This window comes from Haplochromis burtoni, unplaced genomic scaffold (genome assembly GCF_018398535.1).
Source record: "Haplochromis burtoni strain Fernald_Lab_line unplaced genomic scaffold, NCSU_Asbu1 Contig_347, whole genome shotgun sequence".
Lineage (NCBI taxonomy): Eukaryota > Metazoa > Chordata > Actinopteri > Cichliformes > Cichlidae > Haplochromis > Haplochromis burtoni.
In genome coordinates, this window is record NW_024582708.1 from 56,132 (window position 1) to 78,261 (window position 22,130).

Consider the following 22,130-nt stretch of genomic DNA (forward strand, 5'->3'; position numbering starts at 1 on the left):
AGAGTTTAATTTCTATTGTTTGCCCACTCAAGGTTTATAGGGATTTTAAGAAGTATTTAGTTAAATTACTTATTTAGTAATTAAGTTGCTTATCTAATTACTGTGTCAGAAAGGTATTTTAAATACAATATTGACTAAGTAATTAGTAATTCATTACTTTTTAAAGTAACTTACCCAACACTGCAGAGGACTAGAGAGGCAAGGCTTCACTTGCGACACGTGAAAGGTGTTATGGATTTTCATATTCCGGGGCAGTTTAAGACGGACAGAAACGGGGTTAATCACAGAGTCGACTTCAAAGGGACCGATGAAAGTGGGAGACAGTTTCTTGGATTCAGACCTGAGTGGGATGAATCTGGTAGACAGCCAAACCTTTTGTCCAGGTGTGTAGGTGGGAGCAGGGGTCCGGTGGCGATCTGCTGGGTGCTTGTTGCGTTCTACTGTGCGGAGAAGGGCGGCCCGAGATGCTTTCCAGGCGCGCTGACACCTCCGAAGATGCTGTTGGACAGAGGGAACAAAGTGCTCACCTTCGACGGCTGGGAAGAGTGGTGGTTGATAGCCCAGGGACACCTTGAAAGGGGACACACCGGTGGCAGAGGAGGTAAGGCTGTTATGAGCATACTCAATCCATGGCAGTTGCTCGCTCCAAGTTGACTGGTTAGTGGACACCAGGCACCGGAGAGCTGCTTCAAGCTCCTGGTTGGCACGCTCCGTTTGACCATTGGTCTGTGGGTGGAAACCAGAGGAGAGACTGACCTGAGCTCTGAGGGCACTGCAGAACTCCTTCCAGACACGTGACATAAACTGCGGTCCTCTGTCTGACACAATGTCCGAGGGGATTCCATGGAGGCGAAAAACATGGTTAGTTAGTAGCCGGGCGGTCTCTAGAGCAGTGGGAAGCTTAGGGAGGGCGACAAAATGAGCAGCTTTGGAGAAACAGTCCACAATGGTGAGAATGACAGAGTTACCCGACGAGACGGGCAGACCTGTGATGAAGTCAATAGCGATGTGTGACCAGGGGCGGCTTGGAGTCGGCAGAGGTTGGAGGAGGCCAGAGGGTGGTTGATGGACGCTCTTGTTTTGAGCGCAGGTCGAGCATTCGGAAATATGCTCGCGGACATCTTTAGCGAGGGAAGGCCACCAGGCGAAACATTGAAGGAAGGTAATAGTGTGGTGGACCCCCGGCTGGCAGGTGAATCTGGCAGTATGAGCCCAATGTAACACTTGTGACCTTACTGAGGAGGGTACGAAGAGCAAGCCTGGAGGTCCCGTTCCGGGGTCTGGTTCTGTCCGTTGAGCCTCTCCAATAGCCGACTCGAACTCCCAGGTCAGGGCCCCAATTACACAGGTGGGCGGTAGAATGGGAGAGTCCCAAGCTGCATTTTCGGAGGCCACGAATTGGCATGAGAGGGCGTCTGGCTTGACATTACGGGAACCGGGTCTGTAAGTGATTGTGAACTGGAATCTAGTAAAAAACAGGGCCCACCTGGCTTGCCTGGCGTTGAGGCGCTTTGCCGATCGAATGTACTCCAGGTTCTTGTGATTGGTCCAGACCACAAACGGCTGGGCAGCTCCTCCAGAGCTAGTTTGATGGCTAGTAGCTCTCGGTCTCCCACATCATAGTTGCTCTCTGCGGAGGTGAGACGGCGTGAAAAGTAGGCACAGGGGTGAAGCTTACCACCTTGCTGCTGGGAAAGCACCGCTCCCACTCCAGCGTCCGAGGCATCCACCTCTACAACAAACTGCAGGTTGAGGTCGGGTTGGACGAGAATGGGCGCCGAGGCAAAGCGGTCCTTCAGATGAGCTAATGCTTGTTGAGCCGGTTCATCCCAGCAGAAGGGAACCTTGGGAGAAGTGAGACGGGTCAGAGGCAGGGCAAGTTTACTGTAGTCGCGAATAAAGCGACGATAGAAGTTCGTGAACCCCAGAAAGCTTTGAAGCTTTTTACGGTTAGAGGGGGTCGGCCATTCAACAACGGCTTGAACCTTCGCGGGATCAGTTTTGAGGTTACCTTGGTCGATGATGTGGCCCAGGAAGGAAACAGTTGAGACATGAAACTCACACTTCTCCCCTTTAACAAAGAGACGATTCTCAAGGAGATGCTGAAAGACTTGCCTGACATGGCGTTGGTGTTCGGTGATGGAGCGGGAGAAGATGAGGATGTCATCCAAGTAGACGAAAACAAAGTGGTCAATGAAATCCCGGAGAACGTCGTTCACGAGAGCCTGAAACCTAGCTGGTGCATTGGTGAGACCAAAAGGCATTACAAGATATTCGAAATGGCCCAGGTGAGTATTGAAAGCCGTTTTCCACTCATCCCCCTCCCTTATTCTCACCAGATGGTAGGCGTTGCACAGGTCCAGCTTTGAGAAGATAGTGGCCCCCTGGAGAAGCTCGAACGCGGGGAGTGGTGCGCTTGGGAGGAGTCATACGGCCGGTGAGGGGGGAAAGGAGCATGCCTTATCCTTACAAAACACCTGTGCCAGGTCGTGATAAACAGACGGCACAGAGGACAGATCTGGCAGTTCGGAGATCGCTGAATTGGTTGGTGGGTTCATGGCGGGGTTGGCGGCTTTTAAACAGGACATGTGACACTCTTCCCCCCACCCCAAAATACTTTCTTTCCTCCAATCGATCATAGGGTTATGTTGACGTAGCCAGGGGTAGCCTAAGACTAGTGGTGTGAGTGGGGCTTTAAAGACATAAAACTGTATGACTTCAGAATGATTGCCGGAAAGAGTCAGGGAAGCAGGTTCAGTGACAAGAGTAATGTCCGGGAGACGCTGACCACTAAGGGCTGTGACTTGGAGTGAATGTGACAGAGGCTCCGTGCTAAAACCTAATTTAAGCGCCAGCGAGGCATCAATAAAATTCTATTCTGCCCCGGAATCAATCAGAGCGTCAAGAGAATGAGTCTCGAGCCGAATCGTTAACTTGGCTGCAACCATGAGACGAGGAGGAGACTGAGAACAGGAGACCTCGCCCACCCGTACACTCCTCACTACTGGCGGGCGCTGTCTTTTGGCCGTGCCGGGCAATCTGTGGCAATATGGCCCTTGCGGCCACAAAAAAAACACTCACCGGCCCTCCACCGACGATGCCACTCCTCGGGCGACAGTCTGGAGTGGCCCAGTTGCATGGGCTGTTCACTCTCCTCCATGCTGTCCGATACTTGATTGCCGCTGATCGCGCCTCCTCCTGATGTCATCTCCATGCAACCCGGAGGCTTCTGGGAAATGTAGTTTCCGGTTCCCCGACGCGCCCCTATGTGCTCATCTATCTTCACCCTTTCTGATGTGTGTAATCACATCAGAAAGGGTTTTAGGAACATCCCTCATCACCAGTTCTTTTTTTAACTCATCACAAATATTATTCAAAAGGGTACTTATCAATGCCGACTGCCCCCACCCCGTTTCTTCAGCCAAGGTCCAGAACTCGACCGAAAACTCCGCCATACTCCGCCTCCCCTGCTTCAAATTCAACAATCTGTGGGCGTCCGCCTCCGCTCCGGTGCCTCTTTCAAAAACACTTTTAAACTCGGTGAGGAAATCCTTGTAAGAAATCTCAGGGGCTGTTCTTAAAACGGCTTGCGCCCACGTAACAGTTGAACAATAAAGGTAATTTTGGCCCCGTCAGTCTCAGACGTTCTTCGTAACTGTTGGAATTGTAACGTGATCTGGGTCAAAAATCCAGCACATTTATGGAACTCACCCGAGAAAGGCTCTGGCGCTGGTAACGATTGCTCCGGAGGCAATCGCCGGCGCGGAGGAAACAGATGGAGCTGCCGCTGAAGGGTCGGGAGCCTGTAACTGAGGAGAAACAGACGGAGGTGGTGAGGGTGGGCTTACCAACGGTATGCGTTGAGCGATGGCTTGGGTGAGTGCAGCCAGCTGTTGGTTAATGTGCTGCAGCATGTGTTCGTGGCATTCCAGAATTGCCTCCGGAATGAGGACGGGTTGCTGGGTGGGGGTTGATCAGTTGATCAGTGTGCAGCTGATCCGCCTGACCGTGACAATTGTACTGTAAACTGTTGAACTTTGTCATTTTGTTATTTCTCTGTAGAGGATGTGCAGATATTAAGGATGTGTGTACTGTGCATTAGATAGAGGAGTTGTACCACCACAGGCACAGGAATGATTTCCTGCATTGTGCAGTGGTGCATTTGGGTAATCTCTGTCTCTCACTGAACATCAGTGTTGGGCAAGTTGCTTTGAAAAAGTAATTAGTTATAGTTCAACAACAAAACTATTGACTACACTACACACTATCTAAACAAGACAACACACTAACTACACACTCCAAAACACGCTAAACATCACAAATCTCTCATATCTCAAAACTCTCTCTCTTTTGCTCTCTCACCACCAGATGTTAAAATTCCTCTGAAAATAGAGATGACTCTGGCCCTTCCTGTAAAGTGCAGTGGTATTTTTAATCCAGTCCAGTTTATTGTCAATGTGTTCTCCAATGTATTTATAGTGCTCCCCAATGTCCACATTGATCCCCTGGATTGAAACAGGGGTCAAAGGTTTCCTGGTCCCCCTAAAGTCAACAATCAATACTTTGGTCTTTATCACACTGAACTGCAGAGGATTCTGCTCACACCATGTGACAAAGGAGTCCACCACAGCGCAGTACTCTGTCTCATCACTCTCACTGATGCATCCAACCACTGCAGAGTCATCAGAAAACTTCTGAAAATGGCAGGTCTCTGTGAAGTGGCTGAAGTCTGTGTTGTAGAGGGTGAAGAGGAAATGACAGCCCCTCATGTTCCCACTGTGTTGCTGATCACCTTATCAGACACACGATTTTGAAAATGCACATATTGTGGTCTTCCTATCACCTAACTAACAATCCTCAACAGTCCTCAACTCAGAGGAGACGCTGGTAACCGAACTGAAGGGGATCCTGGTGTGGCCTGACTATAAGTTGAAGGAGGATGGTGGTGAAGAATGAGTCTTTCCAGTGTCTTCATGATGTGGGAAGTCAGCACTACAGGTCTGTAATCCTGGGGGCCACCGGGACGTGGCATCTTTGGTACAGGAACGAGGAATGACGTCTTCCATAGCACTGGGATCCTCTGCAGACTCAGACTCATCATAAACAGTTTATGAAAGACTCCACAAAATTGGGGGGTACAGGTCTTAAGGACACAGAGACTGGACCCCACCTGGTCATGCAGACTTGCCTGAGTGGAGTCTTTATGCCACTCCACATATCTCTTCATGCTATTCTATTGGAGTTTCCACTCTAGCTTTCTCCTATAATTGTCCTTAGCCTCTCCCCTTCAATAATGCCTGAACCATTCTCACCTACTCTCTATTGCCCTGAAGGTCCTCTTTTTGTCATTGAGGAGGGCTTTGATGTCCTTAGTTACCCATGGCTTGTTATTTGCATTAGATAAGATAAGAGATAAGATAAGACTACTGATCCCACGGCGAGGAAATTTGTGCTTTACCACAGCTCAGGTACAGATAGCAGTAGAACACAAAGAGTATACCAAAAATATAAAGTCAAGAAATACAAAATAAATGAATAATAAATAAGATAAGATAAGATAAGATAGAACTTTATTAATCCCTCGGGTGGGTTCCTCTGGGAAATTCGATTTCCAAAAAGCACAGCACCGACAGAAGTTACAGTTACAGAATATTTTATATATATATATATATATAAATAAATAAATACAGAGACAAATATAAATAAAATATACGAAGGGGATAAATAGAATAAATAGGAATAAAAATAAAAATACAAGTGAATTGCACATTTCAAGTATAAATAAATAAATAATAAATAAATAATATTAATAATAATTAAAAAAACCAATATACAATACAATATATACAACAGTAGCTGAGGTTCTATGTACATGCATACACAGTATGTGTTATGGATATAGGGTTGTGGAAATATGCAAATAATAAATTTCAACTATTCTACTACTACTATTACTATGTAAGTAACAGATATCTATTATTTATCTATAAGTATAGACATGTACATGTACATGCACAAACACGTACAAATACACATACATCCATCCACAGGAAATATACATATAGAGAGATATACATATACATGCACATGTCCGTACATATATAAGATGCACTGTGCATGAGGTGGTAACTGTGGATGACCAATGGATGACCACAATGTCCAAGTGACTCATGACATCTTGATTGAGGAGTTATAGAGTCTAACTGGCTATGGGCGATCATGGCTCAAAGAGTTGGCAGTTCATCTTGTAATCGGAAGGTAGCCGGTTCGAGCCCCGGCTTGGACAGTCTCGGTCGTTGTGTCCTTGGGCAAGACACTTCACCTACTGCCTACTGGTGATGGCCAGAGGGGCCGATGGCACGATATGGCAGCCTCGCTTCTGTCAGGCTTTGAGGGCCCTGAAAAGTGCTATGTAAATGCAATCCATTATTATTATTATTATTAACTGCTGTGAGGATGAATGATCTGTGAAAGTGCTCCTTCCTGCAGCGAGGGTGTTTCAGTCTCTGTCTAAAGGAGCTGCATAGCACACTCACAGACTCGTGCAGAGGGTGGTGTGGGTTGTTCATGATGAATGTAAGCTTTGCTAGCATCCTCCTCCTGCCCACCACCTCCATAGACTCCAAAGGACATCCCAGCAAAGACCTAGACCTCCACACCAGTTTGTCAATCCTGCTCCTGTCCCTGTCAGTGCATCCGCTCCGCCAGTAGGCTATTGCATAGAAAAATGTGGATGCTACCCCAGTGTCATAGAATGTCACTGAGTGTCGGAGTCAGTCTCCTCAGCAGGTGAAGTCAACACTGGCTCTTCTTATACAGGATGTCTGTATTTGTAGTCCAGTCCAGATTATTGTTAAGGTGAACACCCAGGTACTTGTATGAGTGTGTTGTAGGAGGTGACTTCCTCCTGAAGTCTATGTCCATCTGATGCGTCTTGATAGCATTGATTTGGAGAGCGTTGGTCTCACTGATGACCCCTCTATATTCCTGATTGTTTTCATCTAATACGCATCCAATGATGGCTGTGGTCTGTTGGTTAGGTAGTCGATGGTCCATGCAGTCAGCTGTTTGCCCACTCCGGCTTCCTCCAGCTTCTCTCTCAGTAGTGCAGGCTGGATGGTGTTGAAAGCACTGGAGAAGTCAAAAAACATCATCCTCACAATGCTCCCTGCCTGCTCTAGGTGAGAGAGGGATCAGTGCTACTGACAGCATTATCCAACCCGATTCCAGACCAGTAAGCAAACTGCAGGGGGTCCAGGCTGGCTCTGTTGTGGGTAGATGTGTGGATAGGGGTGAAGCAGGGTGGTGGTGTGAGGAGAGCTCAGGTAACAATGACATTCCACCAGGAGAGGGGCAGGACAGCATTTGGAGGCGGGTTGATGGAACCTGGGGGGTGGGAGAGATGATAAGGTCAAGAGCCAAATCTGTTGAAAAACAGATTCAATTCATTGGCCCACCCCCGGTCAGCAGACACTGTGGCTCCTCCATTGTCCTTGAAGTCTCTCTTGGAGAGTACAAAAGGATCCTCGTGTCCTTGTCTCCATGATTGAAAGCCCTCTTCTTCTCGTTCACAGGGCCTTCAGTTGTGGGGTCACCGGTTTATTGTTTGAGAAACACCGTACCTTCTTGCTAGGCACAGTGTTATCAAAACAGAAGTTGATGTAGTTGGTGATGCAGTGGTTGAGGCCATCAATGTCCTCATCGTGAGGCTTGCAGAGTTCTGCCAGTCTGTGCATTCAAAACAGTCTCTCAGCATCTCACTGCATTCCTCGGATCACACCCTTATCACCTTCTTCATTGGGAGTTTCCTCTTCACCATGGGAGTGTAAATGGGTTGAAGAATGACCAGGTTGTGGTGTGTGTGGCTAAGCGGGGTGAAGGGTGATGTGCTGTAAGCCTGCTTTGTGTTGGCAAACATGGTTCAGGGTTTTTCTGTCCCTTCTATGGCAGACAACATACTGCGAGAAGTTAGGGAGAGTGGCAGATAGTGAGGCGTGATCGAAGTCCCCAGAGATAATAATGAGGGATTGCAGATGGGTGACCGTGGCTCAGGGGGTTGGGAAGCGTATCTGTAACCGGAAGGTCGCCGGTTCAATCCCCGGCCTCTCTGTCCTGGTCATATCGAGTGCGGAATGTAAACAGTCAGCACAATAACGTGAAAAATCCCTGGCCGGGTGGTATGGCCGAACGCTAACCGCTAACAGGAAATAATTTCCGCTAGGGATCAATAAAGTATTCTGATTCTTTGGTACAGGGCTGTTCCTTCACAGTGATGTGTCCCGGGTTACATCATCTCTCATTGATCTTCATTGCTAGTCCCCCACCTCCCCTCTTACCACTCTCCACTGCGCTCCACTCCGCTCTAACCAGTTGAAAGCCATCCAGAGTTACGACGGGGTCCAGTGTGTGGTCTGTGAGCCATGTCTCAGTGAACAGCAGGAGGCTGCTCTCCTGGTACTCCCACTGCAGTCTGGTTAGCGCCATTAGCGCTTCCATCTTGTTGGGTAAAGATCTTACGTTACCCATGAGAATGGATGGAATGTTCAGTTTGTACAATGGATAGTCTTAGCTGAGACAATGGAGTTGGTGCAGAAGGTTATGTAGTCAGTGATACACTCAGTAAGCCCATTGAGGTCCTGACCACGAGGCTCACAGTGTCTCCCAGTCTGTGAATCTCAAAACATGAATCAGGTTATGATCTGACCTACCCAATCGGGGGAGGGAGGAGGAACTGGATAGCCCTTTTTCCATGAATACCTACTCAGATCAACTCGCTACAACTCGACTCGGATCAACTGGTTTTCCATTCAAATCCAGTACTACCTAGCCTGCATGGTTGTTGTCATAGCAGTGTGTCCAAGTGTCCCGTGAAGTAATTAACCTGAACGTTACAAAAAAGGTGGGTGTCTGGACAAGAATATACCTGCTGCTCGGACTGTGGCTTTTCACCAGACTTGAGCACCATGGCATTATTTTTGTAGCCATTTCCGTCATTGACATGTTTCAAAAATAGCGGTTTTAATTTTTGTGAACAAGACGCTCTCATGGCTCATCGCATGACACTACTGACCAGCCAATTGGTGATATGCAGTCTGACGATGCCACATCGGATTGCTTGGAACCTCGAGAAAGTAGGTACTAAAAAAGTACATCTTAGTGTTGGGTTTATCTAGGCACAAACCTCACTGGAACACAAGCCCAAACTGCACGACAAATCAAGACAAGACAGAGCTCTTTTGTCTTTTTGTCTTGCAAGGGAAGTCAGTCAAGGCCAAGTAATGCTCCCTTCACCTGTCCTTTAGCCAACTTCAACTGATTCCTTCACTACAGCCCTTTTTATTGTCAGCAAGCAATCATTCATGAATATGCAATTACAAATACATGTGACATTCTTAAGCAGGCATATCTGAACAACATCAGTGTCTGTACAGGGAGTGCAGAATTATTAGGCAAATGAGTATTTTGTCCACATCATCCTCTTCATGCATGTTGTCTTACTCCAAGCTGTATAGGCTCGAAAGCCTACTACCAATTAAGCATATTAGGTCATGTGCATCTCTGTAATGAGAAGGGGTGTGGTCTAATGACATCAACACCCTATATCAGGTGTGCATAATTATTAGGCAACGTCCTTTCCTTTGGCAAAATGGGTCAAAAGAAGGACTTGACAGGCTCAGAAAAGTCAAAAATAGTGAGATATCTTGCAGAGGGATGCAGCAGTCTCAAAATTGCAAAGCTTCTGAAGCGTGATCATCAAACAATCAAGCGTTTCATTCAAAATAGTCAACAGGGTCGCAAGAAGCGTGTGGAAAAACCAAGGCGCAAAATAACTGCCCATGAACTGAGAAAAGTCAAGCGTGCAGCTGCCAAGATGCCACTTGCCACCAGTTTGGCCATATTTCAGAGCTGCAACATCACTGGAGTGCCCAAAAGCACAAGGTGTGCAATACTCAGAGACATGGCCAAGGTAAGAAAGGCTGAAAGACGACCACCACTGAACAAGACACACAAGCTGAAACGTCAAGACTGGGCCAAGAAATATCTCAAGACTGGTTTTTCTAAGGTTTTATGGACTGATGAAATGAGAGTGAGTCTTGATGGGCCAGATGGATGGGCCCGTGGCTGGATTGGTAAAGGGCAGAGAGCTCCAGTCCGACTCAGACGCCAGCAAGGTGGAGGTGGAGTACTGGTTTGGGCTGGTATCATCAAAGATGAGCTTGTGGGGCCTTTTCGGGTTGAGGATGGAGTCAAGCTCAACTCCCAGTCCTACTGCCAGTTTCTGGAAGACACCTTCTTCAAGCAGTGGTACAGGAAGAAGTCTGCATCCTTCAAGAAAAACATGATTTTCATGCAGGACAATGCTCCATCACACGCGTCCAAGTACTCCACAGCGTGGCTGGCAAGAAAGGGTATAAAAGAAGAAAAACTAATGACATGGCCTCCTTGTTCACCTGATCTGAACCCCATTGAGAACCTGTGGTCCATCATCAAATGTGAGATTTACAAGGAGGGAAAACAGTACACCTCTCTGAACAGTGTCTGGGAGGCTGTGGTTGCTGCTGCACGCAATGTTGATGGTGAACAGATCAAAACACTGACAGAATCCATGGATGGCAGGCTTTTGAGTGTCCTTGCAAAGAAAGGTGGCTATATTGGTCGCTGATTTGTTTTTGTTTTGTTTTTGAATGTCAGAAATGTATATTTGTGAATGTGGAGATGTTATATTGGTTTCACTGGTAAAAATAAATAATTGAAATGGGTATATATTTGTTTTTTGTTAAGTTGCCTAATAATTCTGCACAGTAATAGTCACCTGCACACACAGATATCCCCCTAAAATAGCTAAAACTAAAAACAAACTAAAAACTACTTCCAAAAACATTCAGCTTTGATATTAATGAGTTTTTTGGGTTCGTTCAGAACATGGTTGTTGTTCAATAATAAAATTATTCCTCAAAAATACAACTTGCCTAATAATTCTGCACTCCCTGTATTCTGTGTGTGTGTGTTTACAGCTATACTATACATAGACATACGACCTTTCAATGAACTAAAACTGTATGTATGAGGCATGCAGAAAAGCAGAAGTAGTGTCTTGCTAAATGATAAGAACAGGAACTTGCAATAGGTCATGTCTCAGACGAACATTTAAAAGTGTGAAGTTTTGCACTTTTAAGAAACACAACAATCTAGTTCCTAAAGCTATAATGGAAATTATAACGCCGAGGCTGCTTCCTCTCATCTCATGGTACACAAGTGCACACAGAATCTTATCAGACCTAATAAGGATATGCTTTTTATCAGCATACAAATGATTATATGTTCCTAAGCACAAATGACAATATAAAAAATATCAATTCCAACACTTACCAGGTACTATGACCTAATGGAAAATCATGAAAACCGTGGTGAACCATACAGAGTCGATCTGAGAAGCTACTGATGAAACGGGCTTATGTGTGCTTGATTATAAACAGTAGGTCTAAAATTCTCTCCCCTCAGGTGGGACAGACCACATACTGTGTGAAAGTTGACAATGTAGCGTCTAAGGTGACATGTTGAAGTCACCCGAGATAGCAATGAAGGCACATGGAGCTGTGGGGTTAGCAGGGGGAGGAACATGGACTGCCAACAAGCTCACATGGATAGATTCCCTGGGCAAATAATATGACCTGAGTCCAACAGCATAAAGTTCAGTGTCTGGGCAATAAATCCACTCTTTGATTGTAGGTAAGCAAGTACACCACCGGTTGTTAAAGAAAATGGCAAACCCCCCTCCTTTCTGCTTACCTCTGTCTGTCGGCCTGAACGGTGTGGAACCCTTCCACAGATGTGTTCTCATCGGGAATATCCTGGTGCATCCATGATTCAATTAAGTTGAATCATGGACCTTGGAGTCAAAGGTTCCCTTTGACTCCAAGCTATCACTGTTAGCTCATCCATCTTGTTTGCTACCATGACTGGTTTGGTGGTGGGTCAGTAATAGAGAGGCATAGACCTATGACAGCCAGGCAACAGCACCCTGACTGCCATTAGATATTGAGATGCAATCCTTGGACTCATTGTCAGACCCTACGATGGTGGAGTGATTCCTGGGCTCCTTAGGTACACAACAATGCCTGGCCTCATGTGGCAGGAGTATACAGGCAGTTCATGGAGGATGAAGAAATTGATACCATTAATTGCCCCCCAAGCTCACCTGACCTAAATAGCACAACTAATCCAGTACAACACCTGGGAAAATTTGTTAAATCCATCCCACACCTCACACTCTTCAGGAGCTCAGTGATGCCCTGGTCCAGAGGAGGAGATACCCCAGCACACCATCCATTTCCTCATTAGGAGCATGCCCCAATGTTGTCCAGCTTTGATAAAAACATGGATGCATGAATTCATTTTTCAGTCAAGAGATGCTATCGGATTTTAAAACATGGAACACTGAAATCAAAGTCATTTTAAGTGCATTTAAGAGCAGCTTCTGGGTGGTACCTGGGACTCTGTCAGATAAAAGTGTTATAAAAATTAATGGTTATGGGATTTGATAAGTGTTTGATTATGTGTCTCTGAATAAAGTACAAATATGATTTCAATAAATTTCCCCAAAAGCAGTTACAGAAATGCATCTCACCTCAAAGCCTCAAATGTTATTATTTTACTGCACATACACAAAATTACACAACTTTATAGCTTTGCTCACGGTTAAATCCAAAGTGACTGCACAATCCAATCCCATGCTATTTCACATTATGGATACAGTAAATTATAGAATACACAGTCTTCATCTTTATTGCAATCATGAGTAGAACTATAAGTTCACCAACACATAGTTCGAAACTGTTGCACAAAATCATGTTTGGTTTCCCAGTTGTTCCCAAGCTGCTGACTGGTTTTTTGGAGCTGGGGCGGGACAAGCAGCATCTTTGCCATTACTGTTATTAATGGTTTTTTGAGTGACGTGTCTCCCTCTAAAAATATCCCTGAATATGAACATAACATGACATCCTCCTGTAAGCTGATCACTCTAATCTGGTTCTTCTAGAATGAACGGGAGTGCGAGTGCTTGCCGGGGTATGTAGGTAATGGAGTCCAGTGTTTGGAGAAGATGGTGCCCCCTGTTGACCGCTGCTTGGAAGACAATGGAGGCTGTGACCCTGTGGCGATCTGCAAGGACCTGCATTACCACGGTAAGACATGTGAATGCAGTGAAGCCATGAACTGCAGTGTAGCCACGTGTCACATCTGCTGAGTGGGAGCCATGTTGGCTCCCAGTCCTACTCTATTGCAGTTTCCATGGTAATCAGACTGATTCTAAAGCAGATGACCTTTGTAGCATCTATGTTTCCGTGGTGACATTATGGCTAGCATTGTTTATTATAGAGGACTTCCATTTGTTTATTTATTTGTTTTTCTGGGGCTGGTAAACAAATGTCAGCTCTGAGTTGAGCTCATTAGGATCTGGAGCTCGTTAAGGCTTGTTAAACATGGAGCTCATTAAAGGCTCAAAGGCTGTTATTACTTCCAACCTGATCTTCATTAATCAGGGTATACAGATAATTAGGAATTCACCATAAATGATCTGTTCAGAGTTACCCTTTTAATGAAGTTTGTGGGATATAAGCACCTGCCACTCAACCAGAGAGAAGGATTTTCTTCCAAAAATCAAATGTATGCATTTTTTCAGGTCTGTAGTGAAATAAGCTGTAGAGAAATCTGCCCTCATGTCTCTTTCCAGAAATCATGACCTATTTTCTAAACAAAAATCCTCAAACCTTGAAAAATCTATTTTTTTCCCCACTGTCCACATCCATAGATTGCAAATTTGAAAAACAAAAGAAAACATTACAGTCCAGATGAGGGGGATGTTGCTGACTTTGAAATCTTGCTGCACTGAGTTCAGAATGATAGCCATTGCCATGCTTGTGAAACACAGTTCATACTAAAAATGACGTCAAACCTGCTGGAGTACAATACATTTGTTGGTTCGGCTCGTCACACAGCTCCTAATCAGGCACTCAGAACATGGCGGCATTGTAGTCATTCTCTGTAAGTTGTTACAAGGCTATGTTCATGTCACAGTTCCCACGAACAAAAAAAATCAATCACAAGCACCTGTAACTGCACGGAAGCCAGCAAAAAAGCACTGCAGGTCATGAAACAGCAGAAATCATTGTTGGTACAAGGAGCTGAAGTTATTAGAGCTGTTGTATCGTTCACTTTGTGAAAAAGACTAAGCAGTCCAAAAGATAATACACACACTGGACACCATTTGTTTAAGCTTGTGAAGTGAGATTTTACTCTGTTTGCACAGTGGCAGTAAAGGTGTTGATGAGCTATTTCTGTCATTTGAACTTCTTGTCACAGGAACATAAACAAGTTTTTTGTAGAAAAAAAAAAAAGTCCCCGAGGTTATGTAACATTTAATTGATTCGTGCTTTACTCATCAGAACTTAAACACCAAGTAATTACATCATATTAAAAGAAAAGCAGATGTTTCTACTGAATCTGGGGTTGAATGTCTCTTGGATTTGTTCAGCGTCGGATCAAATCGTGTTTTTTACTCGTAGAGTTCATATTTGTTGTACAGAATGGTGCAGAAATCTGAGGGAAGTTAACGTGATTGTCGTGCTTCAGAAAACAGAGCCGGAGTCTTCCACCTGCGCTCTCCAAAGGGGAGGTACCAGATGAACTTCAGTCAGGCCGACGCCGAGTGCAAGGCTGAGGGCGCCACGTTGGCTACCGTTAAACAGATGGGAGACGCACAGCAGGTAAACCTACCTACTGAAAGGGTTTACATAAAGATATCAACAGGTCGATACACCTGAGTCAAATATGTGGTATACCTATGAAAAAAAAGGAAAATGAAATAAAAGTTTGTGAACCTGCACCAGCAGGGTTTTTCTACAGATTCTGTCTTCATTATAAAGACACACCCCCTTCACGGTCAGTTAGGCTGACGGGGAAGCATTCAACAGTTTTCAAGAAAAGCAGCAAAGCAGCAAACTCAAACCTTTGTTAGTGAAAGAGTACTTGAAAACAAAAATGTCACGTCCTTTTCGGCGCTCTCAAACTCATTGAGTAGCATGCCACATTTTTCAGGAGCTCTGCAGGTACTACAGTTTTTTAACACTAAATGACACACTAAAAATCACCTGCACGGCCAATAGAAAAGCTTCTTCACTTCAGCTGTATTAGAACCTGAACTGTGAGCAGTGCATGGTAACTGTGAGACGTTATCAGATGGCAGATGTTGTCCATGGCTGTGGTCAGATAATCTGTTTTATTTTAAAAGGCCCCTAACTGAGTGAAGTGACCAGGAAGTATCTGCCATAATGGTAGTTGTTGAATTCTTCAGATATTCAGGAAAGATGGTTTAAACGGGAAGAAGATAATGATCCTGCACAGTTCAAAGTGACACACTAAGAAAAATAAACTTTGTACCTTTGTGGGACCTTATGCAACTTATGAAGTTGCTGCTTTGTGTGATTTATTTAAATGTTAAGAATAAATAAAGATAAAACTGAATTAAAGGTTCAGTATACTTCAACCTTGCATTAGTTGTGTGTTGATTGTAAGCATTGCTGTGTTTCCAGCCTTTAGGATTATTAATAACTTGGCATCAGTCACAGAAAACATTAACAAACGCTGGAGTTACATTGATCATCTCTCTAGCAGGAAGAGAAAATACGAGCTGACAATTTGACATGTCAGCTAAAGCCAGAGTGACTGTCTGTGGGTTTTGTGGTATTATTAACTGCTGTTCTGAATATTGCTAAGCTGGAGTCTTGGACTTCTGCATTTGGATCTTTGCTCCCACATTTCCTGACAGTGACATCGTATCATTTCATTTTATAAGCTGCCTTTGCCTTTTTCTTTCTAATTTCAGCTTTGAAAAGATACATTTTTTTTTTACCATTTGTGTGAAATAACATGGTATGGACACATGGGGTGTTAAGATGTGCCTTTTGTAGTTCATCTTCAGGATGTTGTAGTTTTAATGCAGCACACTCATGCCAGCAACAAGTCCAAGTCCTCCTTCACACTTTCACTCGACCTCATGACAGTTTCCATCATGGTAAAGTGGAGGAGGGAACTTTCTGGATTTTTACCCCACAAGCCAAGGTGCCCTTTAACTGATTCCCAGACAGCAGGAGGAACGTTAGATTAATCACAAGCTTAAAAACACACACAGGATGTGAGTTTTCAGTTTTCTTGTGATATTTAAGATATTACCAGTCACTTCAGGAGATTTTAGTTTAGTTTTAGTTCAAGGCAGAAATGTAAATCAAGCTTTATCTCAAGACTTTTTTCCCTGGCCCTGACAGCTCGGGATGCATCTGTGTGTGGCTGGCTGGCTGGACGGGGGGAAGGCGGGATACCCGATCCGCTACCCCTCGGTCATGTGTGGAGACAACCACGTGGGTCTCGTATTGTACAAAGAACCCATGGACCAGAGCAGCAAGTATGACGCCTACTGCTACAGGCTCAGAGGTGAATCTGTGTGTGTGTGTGGACAGAAGCAGGTCCTCTGTTGTCTGATCTGTACTCCCACTTTAATGTGTTGTTTACTTTGCATTGGACTTTAATGCTGTTGCTCTGTGAGCCATGCTATCTTCAATGATTCATAAAACAGCGAATAATGAGGTAAAAAGCATAAAGCACAACCGCGGAAAACAGTCATTCTGAGTCCTAGGCTGGAGTGTGTTAACCTTGAGTCACAGCATTGGCTCATGTACATGCTTAACTCAAGGTGAACATACTGAGCTGATTGAATGTTCAGCTCACAGTTTGTAAAAAACTATTTTTGTGTGTGCAGATGTCTCATGTGCGTGCCCTCCTGATTACGTTGGAAATGGAGATTTCTGTAACGGAGTCCTGACCAGCGTCCTTGCAACGTACAGCAACATCTCCATCTTTTACAAGGTGAGTGTTTTGGGTTGAGGAGACGAACGCTCTCTCTGGTTTGAAGATTAGGCTTCAAAACATCTGATAAAGTTGGATCACTGACCCAGACGCTTCTCTTAGTTATAGCTTTAGCTGTCTGTTCAGGCTGTTGGAGTCTCTCTCTATTCCTCTTGTCTCCTCTTTGCTCCATCCATCCCACAGCTGCTACCCATTAGATGCCTGTCCCTCCCTGAGCCTGCTTCTTCTGGAGGTCTCTACATGTTAAAGAAAAATGAAGGAAAGACATGGCTTATAATTTGCTAACAAAAATTCATACTGAGAGTAATACTGCATTATTGAAGTAATATTGAAAGTATTTATTCAGTACTTAACCATGATGCCCAGCTCATAGCATCTGTTAAGTTTCTAGTAAACTATTAACCAGCTAGCTAGACTCACAAACCAGAATCATGAATAAAAACACTATTTTCTGTTGACTAATGTCACCTTAGCTGATGTTTATCGCCCAAAAAGGAGCTGCATAGATCAAATTTTTTAGGGTCTTAAAGCTTATATAAGCACCTAAAATGTTAATGTAGCCACTGTTAATTGTGCGTTAGCACCTTTTTAACAATCAGGGTCTCAAAATCTATCATTGAAACTGGCTCAGTTTTGTAGTTGTAAGCTGCTGCTGTCTGTATTGGGGCTCCACGTGGAAAAGAGCAGCCAGAGTAACTGCAAACATTGATTGTGAGTCTTCACAAAGATGGAAAACGACACAGGAAGATGGCGCCTAAACTAAAATCAGTGGAGGCACTGCAGCAAGAGTAATCAGGAGGTACAGAACGAGCCAAAGTGCCTCTAATCAGAGCCCCAGGAGTGGCCCTGCTAAAATGACTCCACTAACAGCGTGCTACTCGATCAGTCTGCAGCTGAAAAACACACGGGCCGCTTCTTCAGACCTGGCAGCTATCGCTGGAAAGCAGAGTTTCTGTGACAACTCAGTGCCCACTGTCATTCAGTAATGAAGACAGAAAAAAACTTTCAGCACATTTCAAAGAGACCAAAGTGAGTCACCAGTCAACTGTCTCAAGCTGCGTTGCCGGCATGATTAAATCTTTTTCATTTCTATTTTTAAAGGATTTTAGGGTCAATAAAAACTAATCTGAATTCATCATTTAATGATTTCTGTAGAGCTTTAATAGATCTATAGACATCAAAGGGAACAGCTAATAAGTCAAGGCTCAGTTTAAACACATTAAAAAAAAAAGTCATGTGAGAGGAAATATGTTCAGCTCAGTTATGAAAAATTAAAGTTGGTTGAAAATTGTGTGTTTTGTGTCACAGAAGGAAAAAAACTTCAGCTGTGTTTCTCTGATGAGGGAGAGGTACCCAAATCTAACATTTTCATATTTTAAACACTAAGTTTAGAAACTCTAACTTTAACCCTGTAACACTAAGTGTTTTTGGCACCTCAGAAGTGTTATTGCTTTAACATTAACGTTACTATATGTTTTTGTTTAAGATAAACTTTAAAATTGATAAATTGTTTCAATTGTCAGAAAGTTCAATGAACACAGTTTTCCAGTTAAAAGGAAAAAAAAATTCTGGCAATTTTTTCATGGTTTAGGTTTTACTGGATTAAATCAAATACATTTAATTGTCAGGTAACATTTGGTCCTTATTTATTTACTTATTTTTTAACCTTTCGTTTTCGCTTTCCCGTCTTTTGAATTTCAACCAGCTACCCCCAGTACAGTTTATACAATATATGCAAGAGCTTAGATGGAAAAAGGGAGGAGTCTCTCCCAGCTCTAACTGCTCCCTCTGAAGGCATGCTTGCCAGTCAAACCTGTTATCAGCAGCTCTTCCCTAATCTGTGTACTTGGTAACTAAACTTGGTCCCAAAGGATCTGTTAATTTTTTAGGCTAGAGTCACTTGTAAGACCCTTTGAGGGATGTTAATAATGTGTAATAATACACAGGTTTTCACCTTTACAAGGTAGACGTTTTTAATGCAGGATATTCATCTGATATTCATCAAATCATCTTGAATGTATAATCTGAAACATCAAAAATGAGCAGAGAAAAAGCCTAAAAATATAAACCCAATTTGTGAGTCCACAGTTGATCCCTCTGCTGTCTCTGCCGAAATTCCCAACTGTGAAATCTTAGATCTGATCTTCTGTTCTGCTAATCTCACAGGAGACAAAGAGAAGAACAACTCCTCTCTCTCCTCCCTCACTTTGATGACCGTATCATACAACTATGACATTTATCACCGTATTTTAACTCATCCCATTTTGCTTTCTCTCTCTCTCTCTGACCTTGCGCATACATGATTCAAAGCAACACTAAAACCACATTTTCTTATCTTCTATGTTGTACTTTAACATGATCTATCATGAACTCCATAAAACATGAATATATTTTCCTTCATGTCTCATTCAGTTTATGCTATTTTACTTCAACAGGATTTATCATCAGCTCAATCTCACGACTATCCATTTCATCATTTCATTACTTCTTTTATTAAATCATACATGTTAAAGTCAGACATTCTCTGAATATTTGCTTAGTTATTCTGACAAATCACTAAAGGCTGTTTCTCCTTCGGACAAGATCTGGGCTTTGCAATGTTTACACACTTCATTGGCACAAAAAAATCACAGCACAGAAGTGCACACACACACACACATCACAGTAAGAGGTTAGGACTCAGGTATTAGAAACATTTAATTCTAATGATTATATTCTCATTTAACTATTTGTGATTATAATATAAGGAAATCTGTATCATTTTAATGTTCTGAGATGTCTCTTTGTCTATGGACAAAGAGGAAATTACTTCATGCTGAAACTCACCTGGATAAGATCCAGGCACCTTTCAAAATAAAAATAAACACACATTAAATTCTTGTTCATTGTTCATCATAAATTCTTTCACTTAAACTTACCGTTGTGAATATTTCCCTAACGAGTCAAATAAAAAACATTTCGTAGTTTTCTAAAGGACTGTGAGATTTTAAGAAAACAGATGTGTCACCTGCTGAAGATAATGAGCTCTGGAAGAAGTCCAGTTAATGAGAAGAGAAGGCAGCTGCTTCCAGCTGATCAACACAGAGGCTCAGTGTCCACTGATCCACCTCAAAAAAAGATGTAGGAGGATTCAGTTCAGGAATGTGGCGCTCCACAAAGCTACAGATCTCCTCCGGTCTTGTAATTACAGAGAAACTGTCAAAAGTTAAAGCTTAGGACATATTTATAAAGTTTTTTATATATATATTTATTCTATTTTGCTTAAAGCTGGTTTCTGCTCACAACACAAAACCTGACCATGGCCTTTTCTACTCTTCTGGCTTCCTGTCAGTTTCAAGTCTTGTCATCTCTTCAGCCCCATGCGCCCTTTAACCTTTTCATCAACAAGGAATTCGTCTTTTTCTGTTTAAAACACAAGTGGGAATGTGGCGTCTTCTGGCAGAACATTTATAACACAAAGGATCAAGAGCCTCCAGGGGCTAATGAATGTAACTTTCATGCCCATTTCCATAGCAATGTTGTATTAGATTAGTTTTCAAGTCTCAATAATACCAAGATTCAGTTCAATTCAACTTTATTTATATAGCAGCAGTTCACAACAACAGCTTTATACTGTAAGGTAAAGATCCAGTCATAGGACCTGGCGTCCACATATGTGGACATCACATTTTGGGTTATTTAGACCAAAATACTCAATTTTGCTCTACAAGGGCCTGATATCCACTTACGAGGACATTATACTGCTACTGTTCTATCAAAATTTTAAACGAATATCCTCATATGTGGTTCTCATTTTACTTAGAAACAAAATTAGGTAAAAAAATAAATAAATCTGGTAATTCTTTGTTTTTACATTCATCGGGTCCCAATCAGCCCAAATATCAAAGAGAAATTAAAAATGCATGCTGTGGAAGAGTTCGGGTCTTAGGAGGTTAAAGAAAAAATACAATAATCACACAAACCCTTTGAAAGCAGTGCTTGGCAATAGTGGGAACGAACGTTTAACAGGAAGAGGCCTCCAGCAGAACCAAGTTCAGGAGGGAGCAGCCAATTAAGGGTCACGTGATCCAGTCCTAACTATAAGCTTCATCAGAAAGGAAAGTTTTAAGCCTAATCTTAAAGCAGGCAAGCCTAATAGCTGAAAACTCTGCCTCCTATTCTGCTGTACAGAACCACAGCTAAGCCTTTTGATTCATTTAAAAAAACAAACTTTTCAGTTGAAACTATAAAACATTAGGTAAATGGAGTTAGCCCCAGAGATTTCTGAATGATTCACCCCAGGAAAACCTACTATTTTTCAGAGTTCACTACACTATTTGTAAACTAGTTAACTCTGAGCATGTCACTTTTATGACGTATAATTTATGCAGTTATCTGCTTATACTTTTTAAAAGTTCATAGAATATGACTGGTTACATTTTACCAATTTTTGTTTTATATGTTTAAAAACAAATATATATGAGGAAAGAGAGACGGTGGTGAGGTGTGCAGTAGGGTGAAATGGGGTCAAGGTGGTGGTGGGATTACATGGGGGATCAGCTCTGAGAGCCGTAATGGACAATATGACAGATGAAGTCAGGCAGGAGTCTCCTGGGACTATAATGTTTGCAGACGACACTGTGATCTGTAGTCAGAGTAGGGAGCAGCTAGAGACCCTGGAGCAGTGGAGGGAGAGGAATCAGTCAGTAGAAGGAAGACAGAATACATGTGTGTGAATTAGTGGGAGACAGGGGTAGCAGTGAAGCTGCAAGGAGTTAAACACAAGGTTGACCATCTAAAACAGTGTATGAGAGAGGCATTGTGGAGACGAGTGTCGGGAGTGATTTGTGACAGAATGGGAAGGCTTGCAGGATGGTAGTGCGATCTGCTGTGATGTATGGTCTGGAGACAAACATACATCACAGCACTGACAAAACGACAAGAGGTCCAGGACCCCCTGTCTGGAGGCAGAGCTGAAGATGCTAAGGTGCTAAGATTTTCATTCAGAGTGACGAGAATGGACAAGATTAGAAACAGTCTTGTCCATTCTCGTGGACAAGATGTGGAGGAGGATGTGGTTGGTGGTGAGGATGCTAGAGATGGGGTGAGATGGAGGCAGATGATCTGCCAAAAGAAGGACAACGACCAGGACAGCTCTCTCTGTCCTGGTCATTGTGTCCTTGGGCAAGACACTTTACCCTACCGCCTACTGGTGATGGCCAGAGGGGCCG

General features: G+C 43.5%; 1 protein-coding gene across 1 annotated transcript in view; it reads left to right on the forward strand.

The window, feature by feature from the left end:
- LOC102314216 (stabilin-1) overlaps positions 1 to 22,130 on the forward strand; it is a gene marked incomplete at its 5' end in the record, with an annotated part of 122,182 nt that overhangs the window by 52,419 nt on the left and 47,633 nt on the right. The window contains 4 exon segments of the mRNA XM_042228756.1: positions 13,040 to 13,184; positions 14,632 to 14,765; positions 16,323 to 16,488; positions 16,814 to 16,920. Of these exon segments, the coding sequence (XP_042084690.1) occupies positions 13,040 to 13,184; positions 14,632 to 14,765; positions 16,323 to 16,488; positions 16,814 to 16,920 (552 nt within the window).